Consider the following 27,768-nt stretch of genomic DNA (forward strand, 5'->3'; position numbering starts at 1 on the left):
TTATGTGAAGCGCCAGTTCCTGCGATGACCAGAGGCCTTGAGTATGAAGGCGTCCGAGGTGAGCCCCCCAGCTGAGAGATGACGCATCTGTTGTCAGGGACAGTGAGGGTTGCGGTGGGTGGAACGGTAGCCCCGCACACACTAGGGAGGGGGTCAGCCACCAGTCTAGGGAGGCTAGAGTGCTCGGGGGAATGATAACTATTGTGTCTATTGGGTCTCTGTCCGGACGGTATACCGAGTTGAGCCAAGTTTGGAGAGGACAGAGGTGGAGCCTGGCGTATTTGGTCACGAATGTGCAGGCAGCCATGTGACCTAGGAGACCGAGACAAGTGCAAGCCGAGGTCATCGGGAAGTTCTGTAGACCTCAGATGATTGTTGTCATTGCCTGGAACCGCGGCTGTGGTAAGTAGGCCTTGGCTGGACCGGAGTCCAGGGTAGCTCCTATGAAGTCTAACCTCTGTGTGGGAACCAGAGTGGATTTTTCCATATTGATCATCAGGCCTAGATGTGTGAATAGGTCCCTGACAACGCCCACTTGTTGTGTGACTTGTGTCTCGAAGGTTCCTCTGATGAGCCAATCGTCCAGATACGGGAATACGTGTCCGACGTCAGCAGAGGTGTGCGGCGGCTACGGCCATACACTTCGTAAACACCCTTGGGGCCGTGGAAAGGCCAAAGGGGAGGACCGTAAAGTGGAAGTGCTGACAGTTGGCTACGAAGCGAAGATACCTCCTGTGTGGAGGAAAAATGGCGATGTGAAAGTACGCGTCCTTCATATCGAGGGCAGCATACCAGTCTCCAGGATCCAAGGACGGGATAATGGTCCCCAAGGAGACCATGCTTATCATAAACTTGTTGAATCCTCGCAGGCCTAGGATAGGCCTGAGGCCGCCCTTTGACTTGGGGATCAGGAAATAATGGGAGTAAAACCCCTTGCCCTTTTCGTCTTTTGGCACCTCCTCTATTGCTCCCATGGTGAGGAGCTTCCGCACCTCTTGCAGGAGGAATTGCTCGTGAGAGAGGTCCCTGAAGAGGGACTGGGTTGGAGGGTGGGAAGGCGGGGTTGAAACAAATTGGAGGTGGTATCCGTGTTTCACCGTGCGTAGGACCCAGAGGTCTGCGGTTATCTGGGACCACGCCCGGAGGAAGTAGGAAAGACGGTTGGAGAAAGGGAGGAATAGATCCTGGCCTGAAACTAGAACGCCGTCCTCGGGCGTACCTTCAAAAGGCAGACTTAGGTCCCGCTGGTGGTTTGGAGGGACCTTGGTTTTGGCCCTATTGGGGTCCTGACTGGTGTCTACGCCCACCCCGCCCGCGCTGTCTGCCAAAGTCTTGTCTATTTTGAGGCATAAAGTACGGGCGGTGAGTCTGGGGACGGAAAGGCCTGCGTTGGGTCACGGGTATATGCATGCCTAAAGAACGCATGACAACTCGATTGTCCTTCAGGCTCTGCAGTCTAGGGTTGGTCTTTTCTGAGAAGAGACCTTTACCATCGAAGGGTAAATCTTGGATGGTATACTGCAGCTCCAGTGGGAGGTTGGAAACCTGTAGCCAGGAGATGCGTCTCATGGGGACACTCGAGGCCAGGGTCCTGGCTGCTGAGTAGGCCGCATCTAGCGAAGCCTGGAGGGAAGTTCTGGCCACCTTTTTCCCTTCCTCCAAGAAGGCAGCGAATTCCTGGTGGGAGTCTTGGGGAACTAGCTCTTTGAACCTACCCACCTCTGCCCAGGTGTTATAATTATAGCAACTCAGCAGAGCTTGCTGATTTGCCATCCGGAGCTGTAGGGCGCCTGCTGAATAAACTTTGCGGCCGAGTAGGTCCATTCGCCTAGCCTCTTTTGACTTCGGGGCTGGCGCCTGTTGGCCATGGCGCTCCCTCTCATTGACGGATTGAACAACTAATGAGCAGGGAGGAGGGTGGACATACAAATATTCGTACCCCCTAGAGGGTACCATGTATTTACGCTCGACTCCCTTTGTCGCAGGAGGGATGGAGGCTGGGGATTGCCATAAGGTGTTGGCATTGGCTTGGATGGTCCTGATAAAAGGTAGGGCCACTCTGGTGGGGGTATCTGCCGACAGAATGCTCACAACAGGGTCCTCGACCTCCAGGACCTCCTCCACCTGGAGGTTCATGTTGAGTGCTACCCTCCTGAGGAGGTCCTGTTGGGCTCTGAGGTCGATTGGAGGAGGGCCCGAGGAGGATGTTCCTGCCACCACCTCATCCGGAGAGGAAGAAGAGGAAATCCCAGGGACGAGCGGGTCCTGTGTGCCCTCCTGGTCTTGGACCGCCTCCTGCTCCAGCGGTACTGGGGAGACCGATGGGTGAACTAGTGCTTTCTCCGTTCCGGCCAGAGGAGGACGGGTAGCTGTAGCCTCTGGTGCCCGGTGCTCTGATGGAGCCGAGCGGGACAGAACTATTGGAGCACCTTGGGCCTGGTGGTACGCCTAAGACGTCCAAAAGGACCACTGATGTGGGCCTTGGTCCTGGGTCTGGGCCTCTTGAAAAACTCCAGCGGGCACATCTGAATCACGGTCTTGAGCATAGTAGCTGTCCACGTGGGACGACACTGAAGTGTGTCTGGATGGCCATGGAGGCACGGAGAAGCCCTGGGCAAAGGTTCCAGGAGACCTTGTTCTACTGTGTATCGGAAACCGGTGCCGGGAAGCATATCAGTACTGGGAGCGAGATCGGGACCTGCGACCAGAGCGGTGCCAGGAGGTCGACCGAGATCTCGAAGCTCGCATCGTGATCGGCTACGAGAGACATGGTGCCTGGAGCAGTGCCGAGAGCTGGAACGGTGCCGAGAGTAGCAGGCCGGCAAACAGAATGCCGACTGGTGCCGCTAGTTCGACTGGTACCGAGGAGGGGAACGGTGCCAGGACTGCGAGCGGCCTCAGGAGCAGGAGTGCCATCTGGACCTGGAACGTCTGCAGCACTGCTATTGTGAGCGGTGCCGGTCCGCTGTGCCGACAGAGGATGATCTTATCAAGGCCGGTTTGCCGATTGATTGTATTACCCGCACCGGCGGTGCCGGGGGTGGAGGCAGTGTCGACTCTGTCAAGGCAATCAGATCCCTCGCCGCTGAGAATGCCTCCAGCGTGGCTGGTATAGTCAGCTCTACCACGGCCCGCACCGGGGAGCTAACAGGCGCCAGACTCAACGGCCCTTGTGGGACTGGAATCGACGGTGCCGACGTTCTCAGTGCCACGGCAGGTGTCGGTGCCAGGCGATCCAACTTAGACACGCTCTCTGGCTGCGGTGCGGGCGGCACAGAGGTAGCAGGAGTCTTAGCCTTTCTCGACCTCGGGGAGAGGGAGCGGCGTGGAGCCGACTTTGGTGCCGGCGACGGCCAGTGCCGAGAGGCTTTGACAGTACCGTCGCGGTCCGGTGCCGAGGAGGCGCTTCTGCTAGTTGACTGGCCAGTGCTCGGTGCCAAGGGTGGAGGGGTGAGAGCCGCCTCCATGAGGAGCTGTTTAAGTCTGATGTCCCGGTCTTTTTTTGTTCATGGCTTGAAAGCCTTGCAGATGAGGCACTTAGCTGTTAGATGCGATTCTCTCAGGCACTTCAGACAGGAGTTGTGTGGATCTCCTGTTAGCATCGGCTTATGACAGGCTGAGCACGGTTTGAAACCCAATGAGCCGGGCATGGGCCCCAGCACCGGGTGCGGGGAAGGGGCTAATCCCTGAACCCCTCTAACTATAGTGGACTAACTATGCTATAAACAAATACGCTAATTATAACTATATAAAAAGGATTACAACTATATACACGATAAAGAACAAGAAAACTACGAGTAGCTAGGGAAGTGGAGGTCAGCTAAGCTGTGCTCCACTGTTCCAACGACCAACACGGGTGCTAAGAAGGAAGTGATGGGTGGCTGGGTTGGCAGGGGTATATATTTGGTGCCATAGCGGCGCCACTCCAGGGAGCGCCCTGCCGAGTGTTGCTAGGGTAAAAAAGTCTTCCGACGAACGTGCACGTGGTGCGCGCACACCTAACTGGAATGGATATGAGCAATCACTCGAAGAAGAACCTTAGCCCGTGAGTGGCTGGAGCTGGTGGTGGTTCGTGATGCTCTGTGCCATCTGTCAGCAGAGCACACTCATTTTTGTCTGGCAGGTGCCAGATGAAGGACCGTGGTGGCGGTCGAGCATCCGCTGAAATTCGATGCTCGACCGCCAGCCAGGACGCAGGTGCATTTAGATGTCCCTGTGGGCGCCATGGCATCCACGGGCACCGTGTTGGGGACCCCTGCAGTGGGGGAAGGACTGGCAGGCAGTGGGGAATTGCCATCCCATGGGCTCAAATATTGCTGTAGCCGTGTTAGTCTGTATGCACACAAACAACAAGGAGTCTGATGGCACCTTAAAGACTAACAGATTTATTTGGGCATAAGCTTTCGTAGGTAAAAAAGCCACTTCTTCAGATGTACCCATGGGGTGTTCTAGTGTGGTGCTGCTCAGCCCGGTTCAGCGTTTTCATTGTGATCTGGAAACGTGTGAAATGACTGCCAGTAGGACGTGTGGGTGGCAGAGCTGCAGAGGCGAGCCGGGCAGTCAGAGTGACTGGCTCTCTTGGGAAGCGGGGACCGTTCAAAGGAGTTTTCGTGCGGCCCAGGGAGTGCCGGCTACTCCTACAGCCTGGGGACTGTCCTGGAAAGCAGGAACGCTCAGAGTCTAGGGAGCTCCTTGTGCAACGCTGTGCGCAAATGTGGCCCTGGCATGCACACAGCGAGCCGTGCGTAGGGCCAGGGAGGGGTTTTCCCCTCTACACGGCCCTGATGACACCAACAATGACCACGGCTGCAAGCTGCAGCCAGACAAATTCATTGGAAATAAGGCCCCAGTATCCAACCCTGAGACTAACTGCCACAGCCGTGGCAGATTCCCCATCTCTTGGTGGCTCGGTGCCAGCCCAGGTCTCTCTGCAGCCAGCTCTGGACACAAGCCGTCGGGGTCGGTGTGGGGAGTGAGACATGAGCCGTTGGGGTCAGTGCGGGGGGGTGACACACAAGCTGTCGGGGTCGGTGTGGGGGGTGAGACATGAGCCGTTGGGGTCAGTGCAGGGGGAGCCGGGGGGATGAGACACGAGCTGTCAGGGTCAGTGCGGGGGGAACCAGGGGAGGTCCATGCGGGGGGAGCCGGGGGGATGAGACACGAGCTGTTAGGGTCAGTGTCGGGGGAGCAGGGGGGTCAGTGCAGGGGGAGCTGGGGGGATGAGACACAAGCTGTCGGGGTCAGTGCGGGGTGGGGGGGTTAGACACAAGCTGTCGGGGTCAGTGTGGGGGGTGAGACATGAGCTGTCAGGGTCAGTGCGGGGGGGTGACACACAAGCTGTCGGGGTCAGTGTGGGGGGAGCAGGGGAGGTCCATGCGGGGGGAGCCGGGGGGGTGACACACGAGCTGTCAGGGTCAGTGTGGGGGGAACCAGGGGAGGTCCATGCGGGGGGAGCCGGGGGGATGAGACACGAGCTGTTAGGGTCAGTGTCGGGGGAGCAGGGGGGTCAGTGCAGGGGGAGCTGGGGGGATGAGACACGAGCTGTTAGGGTCAGTGTCGGGGGAGCAGGGGGGTCAGTGCAGGGGGAGCTGGGGGGATGAGACACGAGCTGTTAGGGTCAGTGTCGGGGGAGCTGGGGGGATGAGACACAAGCTGTCGGGGTCAGTGCGGGGGGGTGACACACAAGCTGTCGGGGTCAGTGTGGGGGGAACCAGGGGAGGTCCATGCGGGAGGAGCTGGGGGGATGAGACACGAGCTGTTAGGGTCAGTGTCGGGGGAGCAGGGGGGTCAGTGCAGGGGGAGCTGGGGGGATGAGACACAAGCTGTCGGGGTCAGTGTGGAGGGAGCCGGGGGGGGAGTCAGGGCGGGGGGGAGGTAGACATGAGCTGTTGGGGTCAGTACGGGGGCGGGGGGCCGGGCGTGAGATGCAAGCTGTCAGGGTCATTGGGGGCGGGGGCAGGGGGTGAGACACGAGCTGTCGGAGTCAGTGCGGGGGGCCAGTGGGGTTAGACACGAGCTGTCGGGGTCATTGGGGGGGGCAGGGGGGGGTTAGACCAAAGCTGTGGGGTCAGTGCGGGAGGTAGGGTTAGACACAAGCTGTCGGGGCTAGTGTGGGGGGTTAGTGGGGGGGTTAGACACGAGCTGTCGGGGTCAGTGGGGGGGCCGGGGGGCGGGGTAGACACTGCCTCCAGGCCAAGATCATTTCCTTTGGTGGGGGAGGTCCGTCTGGGCCGGCTCCCTCGTTACCTGCTCTTCCCTCCGCAGGTCCTGAAGGGACACGATGACCACGTCATCACCTGCCTGCAGTTCTGTGGCAACCGCATTGTCAGTGGCTCCGACGACAACACGCTGAAGGTCTGGTCGGCCGTCACCGGCGAGGTGAGCCCGGCCTAGCCTGGGGGTGGCTGAGCAGCCCCCCGCTGCTGGTCCAAATGGGGCGTCTGCTCCCTCTGCAGAGGGCTGGGGGTAGCCTCGGGCAGTGGGCTCCCTCTGTGGCACCCCTGACTCTGTCCTGCTCTCTGCAGTGTGTGCAGACCCTGGTGGGTCACACGGGGGGCGTCTGGTCCTCCCAGATGAGGGACAACATCGTCATCAGCGGCTCCACGGACCGGACGCTGAAGGTGTGGAACGCGGACACGGGCGAGTGTGTGCACACGCTGTACGGACACACGTCCACCGTGCGCTGCATGCACCTGCACGGGACCAGGTAACCCTGGGGTGGGGCCGCAGGGCCAGGGGTGGGCTGGGTGGAGTGACCCAACCCAGGTGGGGCTGCTGGGCCTGGGGGGCAGCAATGGGCATGGCTGGGCTCCTGCTGCCCTCAGCGTGCCTGTGCTCCGCAGGGTGGTGAGCGGCTCTCGGGACGCCACGCTGCGCCTCTGGGACATCGAGACAGGGCAGTGTCTGCACGTGCTGATGGGGCACGTGGCTGCCGTGCGCTGCGTCCAGTACGACGGGCACAAAGTGGTGAGCGGGGCCTACGACTACACGGTGAAGGTGTGGGACCCGGAGAGCGAGAGCTGCATCCACACCCTGCAGGGCCACACCAACCGCGTCTATTCCCTGCAGGTGAGACCCTGCCCGGGCCCCGCCCCCTGCCTAGACCCTGCCCCCAGGTGAGACCCTGCCCAGGCCCTGCCCCTGCCCCCAGGTGAGACCCCGCCCCCTATCCAGGCCCTGCCCTGGTGAGACCCTGCCCAGGTACTGCCAAGGCCCTGCCCCCTGCCCTGGCCTCGCCCCTAGGTGAGACCTTGCCCAGCCCTGCCCCCAGGCGAGCCCCTGCCCAGACCTTGTCCCTAGGTGAGGCCCTGCCCAGACACTGCCCCCTGCTCAGGCCCTGCTCCCGCTGAGACCCTGCCCCCAGGCGAGAACGCTCCCTGTCACACCAGCAGGGTGTGCTCCCTGCAGGATGCACATGCAGGCTGTGCCACCCTCCCGGGTTGCCTGCTGGAGGGGCAGCACTGGGGGAGGGCCCATGGCTGAGCCCCTCTCTCTCTGGGCAGTTTGACGGGACGCACATTGTGAGTGGCTCCCTGGACACGTCGATCCGCGTGTGGGACATGGAGAGTGGTAACTGCCTGCACACGCTGATGGGGCACCAGTCGCTCACCAGTGGCATGGAGCTGCGGGACAACATCCTGGTCTCGGGCAATGCAGATTCTACCGTCAAGATCTGGGACATCAAGACAGGGCAGTGCTTGCAGACGCTGCAGGGTGAGTGGGGCGGGGGCCAGCAGCCAGCGCATGGGCGACTCTGTGCCTGGCTGGGGCTGGGACGGGGGCAGATACTGCTGGGGCGTGACTCAGACCCAGGCAGCGGGGGTGCAGTTAGGTTCACTGCGTGGGCCCCCCACTAGGCGTTAATAGTGCGTTTCCCCCAGGGCCCAGCAAGCACCAGAGCGCCGTCACCTGCCTCCAGTTCAGCTCCAAGTTCGTGGTGACCAGCTCGGATGACGGCACCGTCAAGCTCTGGGATCTCAAGACGGGCGAGTTTGTGCGCAACCTGGTGGCCCTGGAGAGTGGGGGCAGTGGCGGCGTGGTGTGGCGCATTCGCGCCTCCAACACAAAGCTGGTGTGTGCTGTGGGCAGCCGCAACGGCACCGAGGAGACCAAGCTGCTGGTGCTGGACTTCGACGTTGACCTGAAATGAGCCCCAGCCAAGTCGGGATGGGATGGAGGATTCCGCAGGCCGGGCACAGCAGCTGGGCTCTGCAGGGCAGGCCCCGGAGCAGGCCTCAGCCCCTCTGCAGGGCTGTAAATACTGTCTCCAGCCTGCCTCCGCCTTATTTATATGTGCAAGAGCCCTCGGGTTGGGACTGGCAGGGAGGGCCCTGCACAGCCGGGGCCTGGACAGAGGGAATGCAGCATGTTTTGTACACACTAATATATCAATTTATTTCTGTACCTGGGGCTGTGCGTGGGAAGCTGCACGAACTCCGCTCCTTGAGTATCTTCCAGGGGGGTGACCTCTCCCCCAAGGGGCCCATGGGGGGCCGGCTGCAGCTGCAGCCTGTTCCCTGGCAGTCCCAGAGCCATGCTGCGTGCTTCCTGCAGGTGACCCGAGCCCTCATGGGGCTGCGCGGAGTGTGGGGGCCCCTTGGTGCCAGTGCAATGGCCTGTGGCTGTTGGTCCCACACACCAGCGCTCTCCTCTCCTTATTCCAGGCCAGGCAGCGTGCTGACAATGTGCACTCGGCGGTGGGCACACAGGGCAGGGGGCATCTTGCAGGGCAGTGCCAGGTGCATCAGAGCCCGCTGGCTACTCAAGCACACAGGCTGCTGGGGCAGGCCCAGGTAGATGGGGCAGCTGTACTGTGGCAGGGAGGCGTTGGGCCTGTGAGGATGCCAGGCCTCCCGCACGGCCTGCACCCAGACTGGGGGCAGCAGGCAGGGCTGGGGCGAGAGCGTCTCCTGGAGCAGGGCTGAGCGTGTGTCCCACAGGGCATTGCGCAGCTCCAGGCCGGTCAGGTAGAGCCCTCTCTCGGGCGGGGAGCTGGGCGGTAGCAGGCCGGACAGCACCTGGAAGAGCAGCGTTGGATCAGGGGGACTGGTACTGGTACTGGCACTGGGCAGGGACCCAAGGGGTTTTCCCAGGAGCAGCAAGCTGCCCTGCGCGCCTGAGGGGCGGCATTACCTGTTGGTCCAGGTGGTAGTGGTCCAGGTCCTGCCTCTCGGCCCGGGCTGCTTCCTGGAGCAGTGCCAGCAGGAGGCGCCGTGGGTACTGGAAGGCAGAGAGGTGATAGAGCGGCACAGGCTGCCCAGCCACCGCCCCCAGGTACCCGCACAGCAGGTGGCAGCGACACTTGAGTGTCTGCAGCCAGCTGCTTGGGTCCTGGGGGCCCGTGGGTGCGTAGGGCAGCCAGGGGCGGGGGAGGCGTCCCCCCTCCAGTGCCCGCAGGATGGTGGCGCAGCGCGGGGACTGGCAGGGCCGCCCCTTCAGCTGCTCCTGGGTGCAGCGCAGGTCCTGGCCCACCTGCTGCAGCAGGGCCAGGAAGCTGCCACACTCCTCCAGCAGGAAGCGAAGCAGGGGCCGGGGCTTTGGCCGTGAGCGCCCCCCTGGGAGGCGCCCTCTGGCCCCCACCTCCCAGCCTCGCTGCTGCAGCGCATCCTGCAGCGCCTGCACCATCTCCAGTCCCTGCTGCACCAGCTGCCCCAGGACCTCCTGCTGGGTGCTTGGCGGGGGGGGTGACTGCCAGAGGTCCTGGGACCGCAGCAGGTCTGCGAGCAGGCTCTGGCTCTGGCTCTCCAGCAGCTGCTGCTGGAGGCCCTCGGACAGCCCACAGGAGGCTGGGTCTGCTGGGCCCGGGAGCTGCTGCATGCGAGCCCGGGTGTCTGCGATCACGTCCTCCTCCTCCAGAGCTGGGGGCAGAAAGCTACAGTCAGTCACAGCCCGGGGCCTGTGTCCCTGCAGCGCCATCAAGGGCTCCTTGCAGCCCAGGGGTCAGACTGGCAGCAGGGGCACTTCCTTACCCGGGTCGGAGTCTCTGACGAGGGCAGTGAGGAGAGTCTTCACCCCCCGGGGGGGCAGCAGGTGTGAGGCGCTGCATAAGCACTGCTGGCTCAAACTCTGCACAGCCCCTGCGTCCCCAGCATCCAGGATGTAGCCGCCGTAGAGAATCGACCCTGAAACAGCGAGGAACTGTCACGGGCCTGACCCGCAGGCTGGGGTCCAGCTGGCCTGAGCTCTGGGCCACTGCGGGCTGAGCCTCCAGCCAGTGGCTGGGCTAGGGCAGGGGTGGGTGCAGCTTCTGCCCCAAGTGTTTCTGGGAGGCAGGATGAGATCTGGCCACCTCCCTACCTGCCAGCTCCTGCATGGCCTCCTCAGGGTTGGCCACCACCTTTGCCAGCCGTTCCTGCAGCCTCAGGCCCATGAAGAGCTCCGCCTCGCTCCTAGGGGAAGAGCAGCGGGCGCTGAGCCCCTGGGGCAGTGAGGGAAATGCAGGCACCAGGAGACGGGGAGGGCTCGCCCTGGCCTCACTCACCAGGGGTAGAGCTGGGCCTGGGCCAGGTGGCCGTAGTGCTGGCGGTGCAGCAGCACAGCGTGCAGCACCAGCAGGGCCAGCCCTCGCTCCGGGGCAGCGTCCCATGCCGGCTGGCCCAGCAGCTGGCTGTAGCTGCGCAGCAGGATACTCTTCAGCTCCTGGGGCGTCTCGCAGAACAGCTTCACGGCATGACGGTGCACAGCGCCTGCAGAGACAGATGGGGCTGACTCGCTGCTGCCTCCAGCCTGGGTCACGCGCACGCAGCCCCCCCATGACGCCCCTTAGGGGCTAATGGCTGTGCCCTGCTGCCCAGAGCGCACACCCAGCACTCCACGCCCACAGCCTGTGGGGCAGGCACACGTGGCTTGGACTTAGCCTCACCCCCCCAGCCCTCTCCACCTTGTGGGGAACGGGCCCCGTGTGCCAGGGGAGGCACGGCCCGGGTCTGGCAGACGCAGTATGGTACCAACACACCTGGCACGGGCCCTGTGGCACCAGCTGCAGCGATGAGCCAAAGGCGGAACTTGGGGTGGATCTCATCCCCTTTCACATCTGCCAGCTGTGGCACGGGGGCCTTCCCCCCCCCTGCAGTAAGAGACCAAGGCACAGAAATGCTCATCCCTTTTCACGTCTGCCAGCTGTGGCACGGGGGCCTTCCCCCCCCTGCAGTAAGAGACCAAGGCACAGAAATCCTCATCCCCTTTCACGTCTGCCAGCTGTGGCATGGGGGCCTCCCCCCCACCCTCGCAGTAAGAGACCAAGGCACAGAAATCCTCATCCCCTTTCACATCTGCCAGCTGTGGCACGGGGGCCTCCCCCCCCTCACAGTAAGAGACCAAGGCACAGAAATCCTCATCCCCTTTCACGTCTGCCAGCTGTGGCATGGGGGCCTCCCCCCCCACCCCCGCAGTAAGAGACCAAGGCACAGAAATCCTCATCCCCTTTCACGTCTGCCAGCTGTGGCACGGGGGCCTTCCCCCCCCTGCAGTAAGAGACCAAGGCACAGAAATGCTCATCCCCTTTCACATCTGCCAGCTGTGGCACGGGGGCCTTTCCCCCCCCCCCCGCATTAAGAGACCAAGGCACAGAAATCCTCATCCCCTTTCACGTCTGCCAGCTGTGGCACGGGGGCCTTCCCCTCCCCTGCAGTAAGAGACCAAGGCACAGAAATCCTCATCCCCTTTCACGTCTGCCAGCTGTGGCATGGGGGCCTCCCCCCCCACCCCCGCAGTAAGAGACCAAGGCACAGAAATCCTCATCCCCTTTCACGTCTGCCAGCTGTGGCATGGGGGCCTCCCCCCCCCACCCCCGCAGTAAGAGACCAAGGCACAGAAATCCTCATCCCCTTTCACGTCTGCCAGCTGTGGCATGGGGGCCTCCCCCCCCCACCCCCGCAGTAAGAGACCAAGGCACAGAAATCCTCATCCCCTTTCACGTCTGCCAGCTGTGGCACGGGGGCCTCCCCCACCCCCACCCCCGCAGTAAGAGACCAAGGCACAGAAATGCTCATCCCCTTTCACATCTGCCAGCTGTGGCACGGGGGCCTTCCCCCCCCCTGCAGTAAGAGACCAAGGCACAGAAATCCTCATCCCCTTTCACGTCTGCCAGCTGTGGCATGGGGGCCTCCCCCCCCCCCGCAGTAAGAGACCAAGGCACAGAAATCCTCATCCCCTTTCACATCTGCCAGCTGTGGCACGGGGGCCTTCCCCCCCCCTGCAGTAAGAGACCAAGGCACAAAAATCCTCATCCCCTTTCACATCTGCCAGCTGTGGCACGGGGGCCTTCCCCCCCCCTGCAGTAAGAGACCAAGGCACAGAAATCCTCATCCCCTTTCACATCTGCCAGCTGTGGCACGGGGGCCTTCCCCCCCCCCTGCAGTAAGAGACCAAGGCACAGAAATCCTCATCCCCTTTCACGTCTGCCAGCTGTGGCATGGGGGCCTCCCCCCCCCCCCCGCAGTAAGAGACCAAGGCACAGAAATGCTCATCCCCTTTCACGTCTGCCAGCTGTGGCACGGGGGCCTTCCCCCCCCTGCAGTAAGAGACCAAGGCACAGAAATGCTCATCCCCTTTCACATCTGCCAGCTGTGGCACGGGGGCCTTTCCCCCCTCCCACCCCACAGTAAGAGACCAAGGCACAGAAATCCTCATCCCCTTTCACATCTGCCAGCTGTGGCACGGGGGCCTTCCCCCCTCCCCCGCAGTAAGAGACCAAGGCACAGAAATCCTCATCCCCTTTCAAATCTGCCAGCTGTGGCATGGGGGCCTCCCCCCCTCACAGTAAGAGACCAAGGCACAGAAATCCTCATCCCCTTTCACGTCTGCCAGCTGTGGCATGGGGGCCTCCCCCCCCACCCCCGCAGTAAGAGACCAAGGCACAGAAATCCTCATCCCCTTTCACGTCTGCCAGCTGTGGCATGGGGGCCTTCCCCCCCCCCACAGTAAGAGACCAAGGCACAGAAATCCTCATCCCCTTTCACGTCTGCCAGCTGTGGCACAGGGGCCTTTCCCCCCTCCCACCCCACAGTAAGAGACCAAGGCACAGAAATCCTCATCCCCTTTCACGTCTGCCAGCTGTGGCACGGGGGCCTTTCCCCCCCTCCCACCCCACAGTAAGAGACCAAGGCACAGAAATCCTCATCCCCTTTCACATCTGCCAGCTGTGGCATGGGGGCCTTCCCCCCCCCTACAGTAAGAGACCAAGGCACAGAAATCCTCATCCCCTTTCACATCTGCCAGCTGTGGCATGGGGGCCTCCCCCACCCCCACCCCCGCAGTAAGAGACCAAGGCACAGAAATCCTCATCCCCTTTCACGTCTGCCAGCTGTGGCACGGGGGCCTCCCCCCCCCCCCGCAGTAAGAGACCAAGGCACAGAAATCCTCATCCCCTTTCACGTCTGCCAGCTGTGGCATGGGGGCCTCCTCCCCACCCCCCACAGTAAGAGACCAAGGCACAGAAATCCTCATCCCCTTTCACATCTGCTAGCTGTGGCACGGGGGCCTTTCCCCCCTCCCACCCCACAGTAAGAGACCAAGGCACAGAAATCCTCATCCCCTTTCACATCTGCCAGCTGTGGCATGGGGGCCTCCCCCCCCCTGCCCCCCGCCCCGCAGTAAGAGACCAAGGCACAGAAATCCTCACACGGCAGGTGAGCGGTGGGAGGGGGCAGATCTGGGAGGGAGCTGTGGGGGGCAGGCCTGGGAGGTGACTGGAGGGAGCTGGGGGGGCAGCCACGAGATGCAGGAATGGGGGGTGCAGGCCTGTGAGGTGGCTGGAGGGAACTGTGGGGGTGGGAGGGAGCTCTAGGCCCAGGAGGCGGCTGGTGGGAGCTGTGGGAAGGGGGGCAGCCGTGAGGGGCTGGGATGGGGGGGTGCAGCCCTGGGAGGCGGCTGGCGGGAGCTGTGGGGATGGGAGGAGCAGGGATGGGAGGCAGCTGGCGGGAGCTGTGTGGGCAGGGGGGGAAACCGTCGGGCTGGGATTGGGGGGTGCAGGCCCAGGAGGCAGCTGGGGGGGCAGCCATGAGGTGCAGGGATTGCGGGGTGCAGGCCTGGGAGGCGGCTGGCGGGAGCTGTGGGGGGGGGCAAGGGGCTGGGATGGGGGGGTGCAGGCCTGGGAGGCGGCTGGCAGGAGCTGGGGGGGGGAGCAGGCCTGGGAGGCGGCTGGCGGGAGCTGTGGGGGGGGGCAGCCATGAGGTCCAGGGATAGGGGGTGCAGGCTTGGGAGACAGCTGGCAGGAGCTGTGGGGGGGGGGCAGCCATGAGGTCCAGGGATAGGGGATGCAGGCTTGGGAGGCGGCTGGCGGGAGCTGTGGGCGGGGGGCAGGCCTGAGAGGTAGCTGGCAGGCAGGCGACTCCCCGGAGCAGCTGGGCGCAGGGGAGGAGGCCGTGGTGGGACACCATTTGGGGTTGCACAGGGGTGGGGCGAGGGTCCTTCACCTTCGGGGGGGCTCTGGAGCTTGCTAAGCTGCGTGAGCACCTCTGGATGCCACCGCTCCTGGAGGTGGCAGTTGCTGAGCACCAGCCAGTGGCCCTGCTTGGGGCAGGTGCTGAGGGCTTCGCCCACGTGGCGCATGCAGCCTGGGGAGCCCAAGGAGACGACGACGACGCCCCCCTGCAGAAGAAGCGGGTTTCACCGGCCTGGCCTCAGGGCCCTTCCCCCCAGCTCCCCACAGGGCAGCACCGCTGGCCAGGCCCTGTGGGGAGTCAGGCCTGCTTGGGTCAGTCACCCAGCAAGGCCAAGCCCAGCACCCGTAGCTGTTCTGTGCCTGCCAGCCCCCTGACCTTGCTGCTCCCCAGACCACGCCTGCACAGGCACCACCCTCCCCCCACGGTGCCCCGTCCGGCAGGGGCTGGCCTTACGCAGTGCCGTTGCTTGGCCATCTGCCGGATCCAGTGCAGCGGGTGTGTGGCCATGCCGGGCGAGCCCCAGGGCGGGGTGAGGAAGAGCAGGGGCAGGCGGGCTTGGCTGCAGGTATAGATGGTGGCGGCGCTGTAGCTGGTGTCCTCGGCGATAGGGCGGCCGAGCAGGCAGGTGCAGAGGTCATGGAGGATGCTGCACAGCTTCTCAGGGCAGAAGATACGCCACAGCACGGCGCGCTGGAAGAGACTGAGGTGGGCGTGGCTGGGGCTCAGGGCAGGGCCCACCACCGTGGCGGGCAGGCGAAAGTACTCCTGCCACTGGGCAGCCTTCTCAGCCAGGGAGGCCCGCAGGCCCTGGAAGCCAGGCAGGCACTCCAGCAGCCCGCACTCGTGCCAGGCTGCCGCGCGCACCCAGCCCGGCCTTGCCGCCTGGGCTGGCTGCAGCAGCTGCTCCGCTGCAGGCCCCTGCAGCCCCTGGCAGAAGGCCAGCCAGTCCAGCGGGCTGAGCTGGCCGGTCAGGCGGAGGGGCGCCAGGGCCCCCAGGAAGCTGAGGAGCAGGTTGTGTGGCTCCTGCAGGCGGGGCTGAGCGTGGGCCAGCAGCTGGCGGGATAGGCCCTTGCTGAGCTCCAGCAGCCGGGCCGCCAGCGCCTCCTGCTTGCTGCCGTCGGTGCGCTTGGTGGTGAGCAGGGCCCTGCGGGCGACGGCCAGGCAGCTCGCCGTGGAGCACTGGTACTGGGGGTGCAGCCGGCACACCTGCTGCAGGGCCTGGTGCAGCGCCGCCCCCAGGCGCGCCACTTGCCGGTACTGGGCGTGCACGGCCAGGTGGTGCTGGCGCAGGGAGAGCAGGTGCTGGTGACTGGCGCTCAGGCTCTCAAGCTGGGCTTGCAGCAGCTGCAGAAGGGGCAGGAACTCCTCCTCCACCTCCAGCAGGGGACGCGACGGCTGCGAAATCAGCTCCAGCAACTCCTCCTGCGCGGGGCGGGGGCAGGGGCGGGGGGTCACAGTGAGTTGGGGGGCTCAGGTGTCATGGGGGCCGTGGGGGGGCAGGTGTCATGGAGCGTAGTGAGGGCTAAGGTGTCATTGGGGGGTAAGGTGTCAGGGGGGGCACAGTGGGGGGGCTCAGGTATCACGGGGGGGCAGGCTGAGTGTCAGCCAGGGAGTGATGCCTGTGTGGCTAAGAACAAGCTGAGACTCCTGGCTCCTCCTCCCGCAGGTGGGGCTGGGGCAGGGGCAGGGGCAGAAGGGGCAGGAGCAGGTGGCACGGGGGCCGGGGCAGGTGGGGCTGGGGCAGGGGCAGGTGGCGCGAGGGCTGGAGCAGGTGGGGCAGGGGCAGGTGGGCTGAGGTTATCCCACGCTGCGCCAGCACATGCCAGGCAGGCCTGGTGGAGAGGAGGGGGGGCGTGAGCCGGTCCCAGGAGAGAGCCATTCTCCGTGCTGGGGCAGGTGGGGCTGGGGCAGGTGGGGCAGGGGCAGGGGCAGGTGGGGCTGTGGTTGTCCCACGCTGCCCCAGCACACGCCAGGCAGGCCTGGCGGAGAGGAGGGTGAGGCATGAGCCGGTCCCAGGAGAGAGCTGTTCTCCATGCTGGGGCAGTGGCGCCGTCTCACCTCCGTGTCCTCCAGCTGGTCCTCCAGCTGCAGGATGCTCAGCTGCAGCATGCGCCAATGGGTCTGGGCCTCCCGCCTCTCGGCCTGCAGCACCTCCTCCAGCAGCAGATCCTCCAGGGCTGACTGGCTGAGGCTCAAGTCAATCACAATCAGGCTCTTCAGGAGCGCGTGGTCCATCTCTGCAGAGAAACAAGGCCAGGGCAGGCAGTGAGGGCCCAGGGGGCCTGGGACAGTGGGGCAGAGGCTCAAGGAGCAGCCCCACACCTCTCACTGATGGCCCAGGGGGCTGCTGTGGGCTGAGCCGGCGTGTCACAGCTGAGGAATGCTGGGTCTTGGGGGACGAGGCAGAGAAGGGACAGGGCCCTGTGGTGAGGGGGGCCTAAGGCCCCCCCCCAATCGCCCCACTGGGAAGAGGCTGGCACTGCTAGCAGGGGCATCAGCTCCCCCACCATGCCTGTCCGAGGCTACTATGCCCATGTTAAGACATGGGGGGCCCTGGCCCCCTGTTCTGGCACCCCTGAGCCTCTGGGGCATGGAGGGCCCAACTGGCTCTTTGTACCCAGGGCCCCATAAATCTTAATCCGTCTCTGCTGAGGAACAGCCTGAGGGAGCCAGGACTCAGAGAGACGCCAGCCATGCGCACCCGAACGTTTGTCCCATAGCGACATCCGGGGGGCAGTACTGCCAGCCCAGGGTCCGACCCCGTCCGAGCCTTCCCACCAGATGCCAATATTACAGTGAGCCTGATGCAGAGGGGACAGAGGTGGGGGCATGGCTGCACATGTGCATTGGACTCTGAGTACCTCCCAAGCATTGTCAGCTGGAGGTGGGTCTGGGAGCCCCCCTAAACAAGGCCTGCAAGCCTCCTCGCCCAGACCCAGCCCTGCCCTGGAGGCCAGGGAGAGAGACAGCCAGGGTGACCATATGACCCGGAGCCCATGTAGCAGCCCTGTGAATGTGTCTGATGGAATCGGATCCCAGAGCCGCCCAGAGCGGGGGGGCAAGTGGGGCAATTTGCCCCGGGCCCCACAGGAGCCCCGCAAGCCCTGGCCCAGCGGTGCTCCGGGTCTTCATCGGCATTTTGGCGGCAGGGGACCCTTCAGTGCTGCCAAAGACGTGGAGCGACTGAAGGGCCCCCCGCTGCTAAAATGCTGCTGAAGACCTGGGCCACCGCCCTGTGAATTCAAGCACCACAGCTCCCCTACTTTGCCCCAGGCCCCCTGAATCCTCTGGGTGGCCCTGCCGGACTCAGGAAAGCTGCTGCTGCTGCTGCTTGTGCCCGTGAAGAACATGGGATGATGCTGAGAGAGCGTATTAGCAACGGGGGCGAATGCCTGAAGAAATTCCAGGGACATCACAGCTTTTCCTTTCATTCTTCGAGCCCAGGCACTAGCTGTGGTGATAACTGGAACGCTAGCGCCCTGCTCATTGAGAGCTTGCAGCTTTCCCACAGCCGTGCCGGGGGAGGTTTGGGAAGAAAGGTGGCAGACAGATCTTTGTAGAAAACGACGGGGAGGGTTGGTCAGACAGGCCTGGGGCGCTGCTGCCCACCTCGCAGAAGTGCTAGCTATTAAAACGCTAGCTGCATTGAGAGATGAACCAGCAAGCAGGGGGCAAAAGGAGGTTCTGGGGATGGCTCTTCAGTAGGAGGGAGAAGTCTGTCCAGACCTTTCAGAAACCTGGATGTCCCCACACCCTGCCCTCTGTAGGGAGCTGAAATGCTGAGAGAGCAGCCAGGTGAACTCTCAGTGAACTCCTGCATAGGAGCCTGTGAAGAGAGATTCCTTTGCTGGGACCATGGACAAAGCCTCTTCCACGTCATGAGGCAAGCAGGCCTGGTAGAGGACACATTGAATCACAGCAGAGCAGGCAGATATTGATGATCTAACCCTTGAGCAGCGAGGAGAGGGCTGGTCTGTGGAGTCTGGCCATAGTCCTGCAATAAAAACGGCACAATCTTGTGTGAGTTTGGCAGCCATTCTGGGCACCATAGGGGTGGGCGGAAGCATAAAGAAGTTTGATTTCCAAAGACAACAGGAAGGCATTTGTCCCCAAACCTAGTGTGAGACCTCCCTTCAGAGAAGACTGAGGCCACTTTTTGTTCTGTTGGCTGGCAAAGCCGTCCAGCTCTGGCACCCCTGAAAACCTGAAAAAAAGAGCTTCACTCCCTCATAGCTGAGGGACCGTTTCTGATCTCTGCTGAACGACCTGCTGAGGCAGTCCGCCAGGGCGTGCAGAGGCCCTCAAAGGGGGATTCTGTTCTTGATGCAGCGATTCCAGAGGGCCAACACTTCTTGGTGTGAGGGATCTGCCCTGGCCCCTCCCTGCCTGGGAGATAAAACATCACCGCAATGTTGTCTGCAAGCATTTGTATGGAGCAACATGCACAGTGAGGGAGATCCCTTGAGTGGTGAGACAGCCTGAAGTGCCCTGCCAGCAGGGGCAGGTCCTGAGCCAGTGGTTCCGAAAGGCGCACACGATACGCATCTGTGACTCGTGCCAGAAAAAGTAGAATTGATGCAAACAGGAGTGCTGTGCGCACATTGGCAGGACTCATCCACCTGTTCAGGGAGGACAGAAGGGCCACACGTACGTGCCAGCATATCCATGGACATCAGTCACAGCTGCTTGGGATGTCTGGCATGGGGAGTTACAGATGTGCAAACTGCCGTGAATCCTGTGGAGAGAAAGTGGTATCTCTGCAGTGGCAGCGGGTGAGACTACTTCCTCGTCACAGCGCTGCTCTAGCCCCCCAAAGACTTCAGGGCTGCCCTGAAAGGGCTAGGAGTTTGCAGAGCTGGATCTGGACCTTCCAAAGGCAGATCCTCTGTTGTTCATTGCACTTCAGCCAGGATGCCCCAAGCTTGCAGCAATGCAGCATGATGCAGAATAAAGGCCATGGCCATCACCTGAGGTGCTGAGTCCACCTCATCCAAAGCAGCATGCAGAGAGGAGCAGGCAGGCAGACAGCTCTCATGTCCTGCAAGTTCTTAGGGTGTAGGAGACAAGTCTCTGATCAGAAAGTTGAGGAAACAACTAGGAAGGCGTCCATTTTGGATCTGGTTTTGACCAACAGGGATGAATTAGTTGCAAAGCGAAGGTGGTTGGGAACTTGGGAGGAGGTGATCATGGTCTGATAGAATTCAAGGTCCTATGGAAAGGAAGACATGAGAACCAGAAAACAAGGACACTGGACTTCAGAAAGGTGGATTTCAACCGACTCAGAGAGGTAATAGGTAAAGTCCCATGGAAAGACCAATTAGGAATAAAAGGAGTCGAAGGAGCTGGCAGCTCCTAAACAATGTAATACTGGATGCTTAACATGAAGCTGTTCCGATGCAGAGTAAAGGTAAGAAGAGCCACAGGAGGCCAAGGTGGCTGCGAGCTTTTTAGCCATCTAAAACCCAAGAGGTTTACATACTGGAAATGGAAGGAGGGGCATGTCATCGAAGAAGTGTACACGGAAATAGTGCGAGCATATAGGGACAAAATCAGGCCAGCCAAGGCAAAGAATGAGTTACAGCTGGCGAGGAACGTTAGAGACAACAAGAAAGGATTCTTCAAATATGTCAGACAGAAAAGAATGATCAGGGATGGTGAGGGTCCGCTGCTCAATGGAGCAGGTGAGCTAGTAACCAAAGATGATGGGAAGGCAGAGTTGCTGAATGCTGACGTTGCTTCAGTCTTCTCATTCTAGCAGTGGAGACATGTCTGCAGGTTTTGCATCTGTTGTTCTGGCAGGGGCTGGTGCTGCATTGAGTTGGTGTGTCCTGGTCTATGGGGAGCTTGTTGCTAATGATGAGCTTGGAGAGGTTGGGGGATTGTTCAAAGGCCAGCAGTGGGGGTTCAAGTGGGGTCATCCTTTGAAACATTTGTGGCATGTCTGTCAGACTCCCCACTGGGGAACCAGCTCCTGGGATGGGGAAGGCAATGGCTCTAGCTGTTTGAGAATACTCTGTATGGGCTGCAGAGTGGGGTGGTAGGTGATCACTAAGGGTGTGCAGTTGGAGGGGGGTTTATTTCTGTATTGAAGCGGGTTCTCTCAGGGTATTTGGGTGGCCTGCTCCAAGATGCAATCTACTTCTCTGGTAGAGGGTCCTTGTTTGGTGAAGGCGGTTTTGAGTGTGTTAAGGTTGTCACGGAGTGTAGGGGAGTCAGGGCCCCGCACCGCTCTTCCTGGGATTCACTGTGACTCTCCAGCAGCCAGTAAAACGGAAGGTTTATTGGACAGTAGGAACACAGTCACTGCTTTCCAGAGGAGCTCAAGAGCCAGGGACTTACCCTGAATGGGGATCCCACCACAGAACAGCTCATCAGTGATTGTCCCTGGGGGAAGCTGCCAGCCCTGACAGTGGGCACAAGCAAAGGGACCCTGCCTAGCCAAAGGAGAGAGACCCCAATCCCAGACACCCCCAGCACGAGTTGGGGGGAGATGCCTGTGGAGCAGAAATGGCTGACACACACTCTTGGGCACAGAGGGGCAGGCGTCTGCAATGGAAGATGGGACTGCACTGGAGCAAGGAGATGGAGCCCCTCTCGGCAAGGCTCTGGGTAGTCACCCGCCAGCACCCTGTGCTCAGCCCTGCCCCTCCCTCCCCAAAAGGCCCAGCCAGGCCAAGTCCTGGAAGAGAGGGGAAGAGCTGACTCTGCTTCGCCCAGCTCAGCACTAGCTGGCGGGGGCTGTCACTGATCCCTGGCAGGGAGCCCCAGGGGGGAGGAACAAGGGGAGAGTCTCATGGGAGCTTCCTGCAGGGCGATGGATTCACACAGGCAGTGTCCCCTGGGGGGTGGAAGCTCAGCGCGCAGTCCCTTACCTTTCCCCAAGGCACGGAGCGGCAGGGTGGTGCTGAGGTAGAGCCGGAAAGACGGCAGCACCTGCACAGCCCCAAGTGACTCTGAGTGCAGGGTACTGCCCCCTTCCCCCAGCAGCGTCTCCTTCTGCAGGAGCTGAAGGAGAGCAGGGCAGCAGGGGCTCCTCTCGAAGTCCAGGAGCAGGATGGGCAGCCCTGGGGAAACGGCCTCAGTTATCGCCCCACCATGGCCCAGCCTGACCCCCGTCGCCTCCCCAGCCCCACAGCCTGACCCTCGTCACCTGTCCAGCCCCCCAGCCTGCCCCCATCGCCTGCCCAGCCCCCCAGCCTGACCCCCGTCGCCTGCCCAGCCCCCCCAGCCTGACTCCATCGCCTGCCCAGCCCCCCAGCCTGACCCCCATCACCTGCCCAGCCCCACAGCCTGCCCCCATCGCCTGCCTAGCCCCCCCAGCCTGACCTCCATCGCCTGCCCAGCCCCCCAGCCTGACCCCCATCACCTGCCCAGCCCCACAGCCTGCCCCCATCGCCTGCCTAGCCCCCCTAGCCTGACTCCATCGCCTGCCCAGCCCCACAGCCTGGCCCCCATCGCCTGCCCAGCCTCCCACAGCCTGACCCCCATCGCCTACCAGCCCCACAGCCTGACCACCATTGCCTCCCCAGTCCCACAGCCTGACTACCATCACCTGCCTAGCGCCCCCCCAGCCTGACTGCCATCGCCTGCCTAGCCCCCCCCAGCCTGACCGCCATCGCCTGCCCAGCCCCTTTAGGTGAGGGACAGGACCTAAGTCTGTAACCTGAGCCAGGAACAGGGGGAGGGGTGTCAGGACTTTTGCCAGGGAAGCTGGACAAAGGAAGGGGCCGGCTGGAGGGAGTTAGTTTAGTTTCGGTTTTGGGCTGGGTGGTTGGAATTCAGGGAATCCTAAACTGGGATCCAAAGACCCTGAACCCCCAGAAGGACTCGATTGAGGGGTCCTGACTGTGCCTACAAGCTCTGCTGTAACCTACATTCCTGTTGTCCAATAAACCTTCTGTTTTCCTGGCTGGCGGAGAGTCACTGTGGGTCCCAGGAAGAGGGGTGCAGGGCCGGACTCCCCCACACTCCGTGACAACTGGTGGCAGCGGCGGGAGATACTGCACCCCGTGAATGGCGCTTCCTGCAGTAAGTGACTGGGGAGCAGTAAAACGAAGGGGTGATTAACCCCTGGGAGTGTGTGCCCAGTGAGAAGGACTTTGCAGTAACAGGGTCCCCCGGGGGATTGCAGTGAGCGGTCCCAGGGGCGGAGGAGTCTGCAGCTCAACCCTGGCAGAGAGGTGATGACCTCAAGAAGGGCTGGTGCACTGGGGGTCCCAATGGAAACCGTGGGGAGGGCTGGGAGGAGCCCAGCGAATGCCGCGGGAACCGTGACACTCCCAGCCAGCAGGGGATCGTGCTGGTGACACTCGGCATCCATGGAGTACAAGCGGCTGGAATGGGAGAGAGAGCTAAAACAGAGAGAGCTGGAGGATTGTGAGAAACAGAGAGAACATGACCGGGAGGAGAAAGAGAGACTGCGTCAGCATGAGCTGGAACTGGTGAGGCTGAGGGGCAGCGAGCCCCCAGCTGCGGTGAGTGAGGGGGGGCCCAGATCTGCGCGGAGCTTTGATAAGTGCATCCTGGCCCAGCGTAAGGAGAGGGAGGACATGGATGGCTTCCTGGATGCCTTTGAGACGGCCTGCGAGCTGCACCAGGTAGATCCTGCGGACAGGCTCCGAGTTCTCCCCCCCCCCTTACTGGACCCCAAGGCCGTGGCATTGTACCGCCAGCTGGGAGTGGAGGAGAAAGGGAACAACGAACTGTTCAAGCAGGCCCTGCTGCGCGAGTCTGGGCTGACTCCTGAGATGTACCGGGAGAGGTTCCGGAGTCAGGATAAAACCCCTGAGGTCTCATATCTGCAACTAGCCATCTGCATGGAGGGATACGCCAGCAAGTGGGCAGATGGGGCCCAGATGAAGGGGGGACGTGGTTACACTGTTGGTACTGGAGCAACTGTATGAGCAGTGCCCATCCGACCTGAGGCTGTGGTTGAGGGACCAAAAGCAAGAGAACCCGTGACATGCAGGGTGGCTGGCCGATGAGTTTGTGAAGAGCCGGTCGGGGGGTGGCAGGGAGGAGTCCCAAAGGAACAGGCCTGCTGCAATGCAGAGAGTCATCCTGGGACCTCCCAAAAGGGGGAATAGGGAGAACCCCTCCCAAGGGGAACGCCCAGCGTCAGGGACAACCGACCGGTTCGAGGGGACCAACAGGACATGAGCTGCTATCAATGTGGCCAGAGGGGCCACATACTGTCCCAGTGCCCCAGGCTCAAAACAGACTGAGCAGACCAACCCCACACCGGGTTAACTTGGTAGAGACCCAGCTGGATGAGGGGCAGTGTTCTCAGGAAAGGGGGGCTGTCCGCATACCGACTGTGAAGGAGGGAGGAGGCCCCCAGGTCAGCTCCTATGGGGAGCTGGATGCTCCAGGCTCCGAGTTTTTGGTTTACAGGGTGGGTGCGGGACTGCCCCTCCACAGAAAGTGCCTTGTTTCCCTGGAGGTAGATGGGAGGAAAGTCACTGGGTACTGGGACACAGGTGCAGAAGTGACGCTGGCCCGGCCCGATGTGATGACCTCAGATTGGATGGTGCCCGACACCTACCTGACCCTAATGGGCGTGGGCGGGACTCTATTCAAGGTGCCCGTGGCAAGGGTACACCTGAAGTGGGGGGCCAAGGAGGGCCTCAAGGACGTGCGGGCACACCCACATTTGCCCACGGAGGTGTTAATGTGGGGGGGGACCTGGAGGTCTAGCCAAGCAACGCCCAGGATGCCCTGGTTGTGACCCGCAGTCAGAGTCGGGGAAGGGCACTGCGCCCTGATAACGGGGAAGGTACTCTGCCCGAGGAGCAGGACCCTAACCTGGTGGGGAGGGAACGCCCAGGGACACGGCTCAGAGAGGCTGCGGCCTCAGACCCAGACGAGGGGAGAGAGCAGGTCCCCATCCCAGTCCCAGCTGCTGAGTTCCAGGCCGAGGTGCAGAAAGATCCCTCCTTGCGGACGCCCAGGGACCGGGCTGACCTCAGTGCGGTACAGACCATGAGGAGAGGTTGCAAGGAGAGGTTCCTGTGGGAGAAGGGGTTCCTGTACCGAGAATGGGCTCCCCAGGGGAAGTAGAGTCATGGGGGATCAGGAGGCAGCTGGTGGTTCCCCAGAAGTTCCGTCACAAGCTGTTGTACCTGGCCCATGACATCCCTCTCGCAGGGCACCAGGGAATCCGGCGCACCAGGCAGAGCCTGCTACAGAACTTTTACTGGCCTGGGGTCTTTACCCAGGTCCGACAGTGCTGCCAATCCTGTGACCCCTGCCAGAGGGTGGGGAAGGCCTGGTACAAGGGGAAAGCGGCTTTGAGGCCTTTACCCATCATAGAAGAACCTTTCCAGAAGGTGGCCATGGACATAGTGGGACCCCTCAGCAAGGCGAACCCGTCAGGGAAGAAATACATTCTGATGGTGGTAGTTTTCGCCACTCGCTACCCCGAGGCGGTGGCCTTGTCCTCTATCGAAGCACACACCATGGCAGATGCGCTGCTGACCATTTTCAGCTGGGAGCAGTTCCCCAAGGAAGTCTTAACGGACCAGGGGTCCAACTTCATGTCGGCCCTGCTCCGGTGCTTGGGGGAGAAATGCGGGGGTCCAGCACAACTGGGCCTCAGCGTATCACCTCCAGTCCAACGGGCTGGTGGAAAGGTTGAACAGGACGCTAAGGATGATGCTAAAAACATTTATGAACCAGCACCCGCAGGACTGGGACAAGTACTTACCTCACCTGCTGTTCGCGTACAGGGAGATACCCCAGGAATCTACTGGGTTTTTGCCTTTCGAACTGTTGTATGGAAGGCGGGTAAGGGGGCCCCTGGACCTGATGAGAGACGAATGGGAGGGGAAGGCCGCTCCTGATGGAGAGTCGGTGGTGGAGTATGTCCTGACATTCCGGGAAAGACTTGCCGAGCTCATGGGCCTGGCTACGGAGAATCTGGCCCGAGCCCAGAGGAAGCAGAAGGTCTGATATGACCGCACGGCGCGGGCCCGTGCCTTTGCCACCGGGGATCAAGTGATGGTTCTCATCCCCGTGAGGAAAAACAAACTCCAGGCTGCCTGGGAAGGGCCCTTCAAGGTTGTCAAGCAACTAAATGAGGTAAACTATGTGGTGGAGCTGTCCAATCGGGCACATCACCGTCGGGTGTACCATGTGAATATGATGAAGCCATACTATGACAGGGGGAATGTGGTGTTGGTCGTGTGCGGACATTGGGAGGAGCAGGGAGATGACCCTTTAGTGGATCTGTTCCCTGGGACAAAATCTGGTTCCCCCCCGGAAGCAATTCCCCTCTCTGATCAGCTGTCCCTGGCCCAGCACACTGAGATCAGAGGGGTGCTGCATCTGTACCGACAGCTGTTTTCCAACCAGCCTGGATGCACTAATTTGACTGTCCACCGGGTGCAGACCGGGTCACATCCTCCTAGAAGATGCTCCCCTTTCCGGGTCACCGGGAAAACTGCCCATGACCTAGAAAGAGAGGTCAGGGTCATGCTGGCTTTGGGGGTGATCCAGCTGTCCTCCAGCCATTGGGCATCGCCAGTGGTGCTGGTCCCCAAAAGGGATGGGTCGATCCGGTTCTGTGTGGACTATCGAAAGCTCAATGCCATCACCGTATCTGATGCCTACCCCATGCCCAGGCCTGACAAGCTCCTTGACAAGCTGGGAGGTGCTTGGTACCTCACCACCATGGATCTTACAAAGGGCTACTGGCAAGTGCCGCTGGATGCAGATGCCAGGCTGAAATCGGCCTTAATCACCCCCTGGGGCTCTACGAGTTTCTGACCCTGCCCTTCGGTCCCAAGGGAGCGCCGGCCACCTTCCAGCGCCTGGTGGATCAGCTACTGAGGGGGATGGAGAGTTTTGCCGTGGCATATATTGACGACATCTGCGTCTTCAGCCAGACCTGGGAGGACCACGTGTCCCAGGTTAAACAAGTGCTGGACCGACTCCAGTAGGCTGGGTTAACCGTAAAGGCTGAGAAGTGCAAGGTGGGGATGGCTGAAGTATCTTAGCTGGACCATCGGCTGGGGAGCGCCTGCCTAAAGCCGGAACCAGCCAAGGTGGAGGTGATCAGAGACTGGCCCGCTCCCCAAACCATAAAGCAGGTCCAGGCCTTTATGGGGATGGCGGGGTACTATCGAAGGTTTGTGCCCCACTTTAGCACCATAGCCGCCCCCATCACTGCGCTGTGCAAGAAGGGGAAGCCAGATAAGGTGGTCTGGACCGAGTGGTGCCAGCAGGTTCTCCGGGCGCTGAAGGAGGCTCTGGTTAGTGGCCCAGTTCTGGCAAACCCAGACTTTGACAAGCCCTTTATGGTGTTCACCGACACCTCAGACACGGGACTGGGGGCGGTGTTAATGCAGGAGGATGAAAAGGGGGAGAGACACCCCATCGTGTACCTGAGCAAGAAGTTGCTACCCCGGGAGCAGAACTACGCGGCCATCGAGAAGGAATGCCTGGCCATGATGTGGGCCCTTAAGAAACTGGAGCCATATCTCTTTGGGCAACACTTCACCGTGTACACCGACCACTCTCCCCTGACCTGGCTGCGCCAGATGAAAGGAGCCAACGCCAAGCTCCTGAGGTGGAGCCTGCTCCTGCAGGACTATGACATGGACGTGGTCCATGTGAAGGGAAGTGCCAACCTGACAGCGGACGCGTTGTCCCGGAGGGGGGGTCCTGAACTTCCCCAGGTCACTGGGCAGAGTGACCCCGCTCAGTTCAGTCTCGAAGGGGGGAGAGATGTGATGCAGTAGGGACTGTCTGTGTGGGGAATGGGAGCGCAGGGGGTAACTTTAGGTGAGGGACAGGTGCTCAACCCATAACCTGAGCCGGGGAGGGGTGTCAGGACTTTTGCCCAGGAACCCGGACAAAGCAAGGAGTCGGCTGGAGGGAGTTAGTTAAGTTTCGGTTTTGGGCTTTGTGGTTGGAATTCAGGGAATCCCAAACTGGGATCTAAGCTCCCTGAACCCCCAGAGGGACTCGATTGAGGGGTCCTGGCTGTGCCTACAAGCTCTGCTGTAACCTGCATTCCTGTTGTCCAATAAACCTTCTGTTTTCCTGGCTGGCGGAGAGTCACTGTGAGTCCCAGGAAGAGGGGTGCAGGGCTGGACTCCCCCACACTCCATGACACCCCCACAGGCTGACCCCCATCGCCTGCCCAGCCCCCCACAGCCTACCCCTATCGCCTGCCCAGCCCTCCACAGCCTGACCCCCATCGCCTGCCCAGCCCCCCATTCTATCGCCTCTCCAGCCTCCCACAGCCTGACCCCCAGCGCCTCCCCAGCCCCACAGCCTGACCCCCATCGCCTGCCCAGCCCCCCACAGCCTGACCCCCAGGCTCACTGCTCCCTACCTCCTGGAGGTGACAGGCCCCAGCATGCAATAACCATCTGACTCA

The 27,768-nt window shown here is 61.8% G+C and overlaps 2 protein-coding genes and 1 pseudogene across 3 annotated transcripts in view; 1 reads left to right on the forward strand and 2 right to left on the reverse strand.

Annotated features, from left to right (window-relative positions):
- LOC115643023 (F-box/WD repeat-containing protein 7-like) overlaps positions 1 to 8,403 on the forward strand; it is a 62,188-nt gene extending 53,785 nt beyond the window's left edge. For both annotated transcript variants that reach the window (XM_030546784.1, XM_030546785.1), the window contains exons 9-13: positions 6,265 to 6,378; positions 6,525 to 6,706; positions 6,843 to 7,068; positions 7,503 to 7,713; positions 7,881 to 8,403. In XM_030546784.1, the coding sequence (XP_030402644.1) occupies positions 6,265 to 6,378; positions 6,525 to 6,706; positions 6,843 to 7,068; positions 7,503 to 7,713; positions 7,881 to 8,149 (1,002 nt within the window). In that variant the 3' untranslated portion in view covers positions 8,150 to 8,403. The remainder of the gene's footprint in view (positions 1 to 6,264; positions 6,379 to 6,524; positions 6,707 to 6,842; positions 7,069 to 7,502; positions 7,714 to 7,880) is intronic.
- A 74-nt stretch (positions 8,404 to 8,477) lies between these two features.
- On the reverse strand, positions 8,478 to 10,566 carry LOC115643026 (annotated as a pseudogene).
- A 20-nt stretch (positions 10,567 to 10,586) lies between these two features.
- DNHD1 (dynein heavy chain domain 1) overlaps positions 10,587 to 27,768 on the reverse strand; it is a 210,088-nt gene continuing 192,906 nt past the window's right edge. The window contains exons 35-37 of the mRNA XM_030546775.1: positions 21,257 to 21,448; positions 16,443 to 16,621; positions 10,587 to 10,685 (exon numbers count right to left, since the gene is read on the reverse strand). Coding sequence (XP_030402635.1) covers positions 10,662 to 10,685; positions 16,443 to 16,621; positions 21,257 to 21,448 — 395 coding nt within the window. The 3' untranslated portion in view covers positions 10,587 to 10,661. The remainder of the gene's footprint in view (positions 10,686 to 16,442; positions 16,622 to 21,256; positions 21,449 to 27,768) is intronic.

Source organism: Gopherus evgoodei, unplaced genomic scaffold, assembly GCF_007399415.2.
Source record: "Gopherus evgoodei ecotype Sinaloan lineage unplaced genomic scaffold, rGopEvg1_v1.p scaffold_49_arrow_ctg1, whole genome shotgun sequence".
In the NCBI taxonomy this organism is placed as follows: Eukaryota; Metazoa; Chordata; order Testudines; family Testudinidae; genus Gopherus; species Gopherus evgoodei.